General features: G+C 60.3%; 1 protein-coding gene across 1 annotated transcript; it reads right to left on the bottom strand.

The window, feature by feature from the left end:
- Positions 1–1,225: 1,225 nt before the first annotated feature.
- CD244 (CD244 molecule, natural killer cell receptor 2B4) lies at positions 1,226–2,844 on the bottom strand. Its single transcript, XM_009322804.1, has 4 exons — positions 2,793–2,844; positions 1,941–2,255; positions 1,597–1,860; positions 1,226–1,311 (listed from the first exon to the last, which is right to left on the bottom strand). The coding sequence occupies exons 1-4, from the start codon at positions 2,842–2,844 to the stop codon at positions 1,226–1,228; spliced, it is 717 nt and encodes a 238-aa protein (XP_009321079.1).
- Positions 2,845–3,402: the final 558 nt, after the last annotated feature.

Below are 3,402 nucleotides of genomic sequence, written 5' to 3'. Positions count from 1 at the left end.
TCATTAGACCTGGGAGCTGGAACGACTTGTGCTCGTTACTGATTTTTCAAACGAGCCGGCGAGGTCCCTGTTGACCCTTTGATGAATCTGGCCTTAGGAGTCTTTGCTTAAAGATGGCTCTGGAAAGTGATGCCTCGGGTTTTACGGAGGGTAGAGCCCAGTTCTTCTCTTTCTTGGGCTGGTTTGCTGGAGCTGGCGGGAGCAGCAGTGTCCTGGGGCTGCGGTGGCCCTGAGACATGTCCCCATCCCTCCTTGCAGGCTGAGGGACCATCTCCAGCGCTCACAAGACACATCCTCCCACCCCAATGGGCCCATGTGCCACCATCCGGAACGGGCTCCTCCCATGGGGGACGACTGTGGAAGGGCTCCTGTCCCCAGCAAGGGTGTTGGGGGGAAACGTGGCTCCCTCCATCATCCCCCCGGTCCCCGAGCACCCACTGCAGCCAACCCCAGCCCAGACAAGAATGCAGAACAGGCACCTAAAAACGTGGGGTTTAAGGTTAAATTTAATTTAATGTACGCACAGACACTTCTGAAGGCAGAGACCGAACTCGCCCTGCCGAACCCTCCCTTGCAAAGAAAGCCAAAGGTGCCACCTTAGCTCTGCCCCCTCGAGATGCTCCAGTGCTCCTGCCCTGGAGGTTGGGCAGCAGCCAGCTGCACCCATGCTGGTGTCACTGGTTTCAGGCTAAACACGTCGTGCACCATCCTGCACTGTCGCACTGCTCATCGGTCCCATAAAGGGACGAGGCTGACAGCAGGCAATGGCCGAGGACCCCCCAAGTCCACGGCGAGCACCGGAAAAGGCTCGGATTGGGTCTCCCCACAGATCTCAGGGCTGGGGAGAGGAGGATTTCCAAGAAGTCAACCGTGAATTTAGCAATTTAGGCTGCCTGGGTTCTCGAAACACCATTGCAACAGACTTCATCTCTGTTATGTTCAGATCTAGAGAACGTGACCTGAGTAAAGCAAAGCAGGAAAGGTGAGGAGGGAAACTGAGGCACAGAGCTACCCTGAAGGCAGTGGCAGAGCGGCCAGAGCCTGGGCTGGTGGGAAGCAGGCGGCTGTGGATGAGGCTGAGTGCTGGTGTAACAGACACTGGTTTAATGTTTTGCTTGAGCCAACCACATCTTCCTGCATCCAGTGGGTTTGGGCATCTCATCTAGGTGCTGGTCCTGCAACGGGGGGTGATGAGATGAGGAGAGATGTCAACCGCGGAGTGTCCTTAAGCCAGAGTGAGGAGGAGGACGAGGTGCCCCAGGGCCACCAGCATGCTGGTGGTGGTGCAGGATGCAGCAGCGGAGAACTCACCTGGAGGCAGAGGGAGACCCGGGGTGTGGGGAGGGCTGTGGGCTGCCCAGCCCTGGCAGGGGACACCCCGACCCCCTCCCCAGGTGGGCTCCTGCCACCCACCAGCCCATGGTGCAGGGGGAAAAGGGACCCACCACTCCTGACCCATGGGCCACCTCCAGCCTTGCAGGGACCTGCTGTCCTCAGGGTCACTGCCGCTGCTCCGGGGACCCTTCAAAGCCAAGGCCACCTTGCAGCCCACCCCTCCCGAGTTTTGCCATCTCATGCGCGCACCGTGGGCAGTACCTGTCCAGGAGCAGGGGTACCTGAAGGTCAACGAGGCATTGTTGGAGGAGACAGGGTTGCTGACTTTGCAGATGTAGGTTTCTATTAAGGGGTTGAAGGAGACATGCTGCTCAGAGGCACCCGCGCCCTCCAGCGGGAGCTTGCTGGGGGCGATCCACTCATAGGTCACCCCTTCGAGCCCCACCGAGCACTGCAGGGTGGCTTTGCACCATGTCGGGTCATCCCTGATCACTTTGGCATTCACAGTGGGCTTCGGGACCAGATCTGCAAGAGGCAGTGGGATGTCACAGTCTCCCTGTCCCCTCATGGGGCTCTGGGACAACCCTCCCGTCCTCCCAGCTCACCGTACACTGCCAGGAGGATGTTTTCAATGTGCTCCTTGCCCAGCTCATCCTCCAGGTACACCTGGTACATGCTGCTGTCAGTTTTCTGCAGGGAGCTGATTTTTAGGGTGTTGTTGGGGAAGAGTTCCAGGCGTCCCTTGTAGGTGCTGTTGGGGTACTGGACCTTCGCACTGCTGTCCCGGCTGGCGATCTTCACAGAGTTGTTGCGTCGCCAGTGGATTTGGTGGTAGGTCTGGTTTTGCAGTCTGGGACTGAGATACGCCACCCCATGAACAACCCCGACCACCTTCGATGATGGATTGTGTGGCGCCCGGGCTGCTGAGAAAGCAGAGACTGGTGCTGCTTGGCCAGCCGGACACGGCCCACACCTCCCTGGGACTCGTTCCTGCCTGGGGACCTCGATTCCTCTCAGACATGCGGAAAATGCAAATAACCCATTTGCTCACTAATTCCTAACGCCTTTACGCTCTCTCAGCCTTGGAGGCATGTTGCAGGGACAAGCCCTACAGCTGGTGGTGGGATTTCTGCCTCCTCGCTCTGAGCGTGGGACCGCCCAGATCCCCTGGTGAAGGTTTTTTTCCTTCGCTTTCATTTTTGGGGTCCTCTCCCCACTCCAGGCTCACCCAGAGCAGCCCCTCACCCCCAGCTTGGTGGTGGCGATGCCGGGGGCTCCCACGGGAAGGGAACCAGCGGGTCGCACCTCGGGCACAGCGCTGGGATGGGAAAAGCTTGGGGGAGAGAGTGGGGACAGGAAGGGTTTACCCACGGGCACGTCCCCAAGGTCCCCCACCGTCCCCAAAGCCATCTCCCCCCAGCCCAGCACCCTCGCCCCGGGGGAACCCACCGCCATACCTTGCGTGATGAAGAAGAGGAAAAGGAGCACCATTGTAAGCCCTGCCGCCATCTTCTCTCTGTGTCTGCACCCAATCCCCAGGGTGGAAATCCCCCTCGCCGGGCAGCTGCTCACTGAGGACCCACCCAAGCCTGCAGCCCCCTGCCACCGTCCCTAAACCTGGGGCTGGGGGGGCTCTGCAGGAAAGGGACTGGCGGGGCAGCCACGCGGCTGGGAGACGGCATGAACCCACCAAAGTTCCTCCTTCGCTTCCGGGCTGCCTCAAGAACAAGTCACCGCCCAGGGTTTGCAAAACCCAGGGGGCTCGTGACACCACCCCATGGGCGAGAACAGGCAGCAGCCCCGAGCCTCCCTGGGGACAGCATGCACAGCACCCCATGGGCCCCCCACCCCCCTATCAGAGTCGCCCCGCCATCCTGATGGTAAATGAAACGCAGACCCCAGGGGTCACATCTCCCCTTTACAGCTGCTGTAACCAACGCACAGGGTTCCCGTTTCTCCACCTGCAAACCCAGGTCTGTGTCCTCGCTGAGGTCTGGCCCCCGGACATGCCATCAAGCAGCCCCAGCTTGAGCGGGGACCACCGGCACCGGCGTTGGGGGTGTCCCC

Source organism: Pygoscelis adeliae, unplaced genomic scaffold (genome assembly GCF_000699105.1).
Source record: "Pygoscelis adeliae isolate BGI_AS28 unplaced genomic scaffold, ASM69910v1 Scaffold494, whole genome shotgun sequence".
Taxonomy (NCBI): Eukaryota; Metazoa; Chordata; class Aves; order Sphenisciformes; family Spheniscidae; genus Pygoscelis; species Pygoscelis adeliae.
This window is presented reverse-complemented; position numbering and strand designations above follow the sequence as displayed.

What these genes read in the sequence shown, in the direction of transcription:
- CD244 (XM_009322804.1), bottom strand. Translation starts at nt 2,844, where the DNA reads ATGGCGGCAGGGCTTACAATGGTGCTCCTTTTCCTCTTCTTCATCACG. An exon ending in CCTCTTCTTCATCACGCAAG is followed by an intron (nt 2,256 to 2,792) that starts GTATGGCGGTGG and finishes CTTTCTCAGCAG; the next exon opens with CCCGGGCGCCACACAATCCA. An exon ending in CATCCTCCTGGCAGTGTACG is followed by an intron (nt 1,861 to 1,940) that starts GTGAGCTGGGAG and finishes TGCCTCTTGCAG; the next exon opens with ATCTGGTCCCGAAGCCCACT.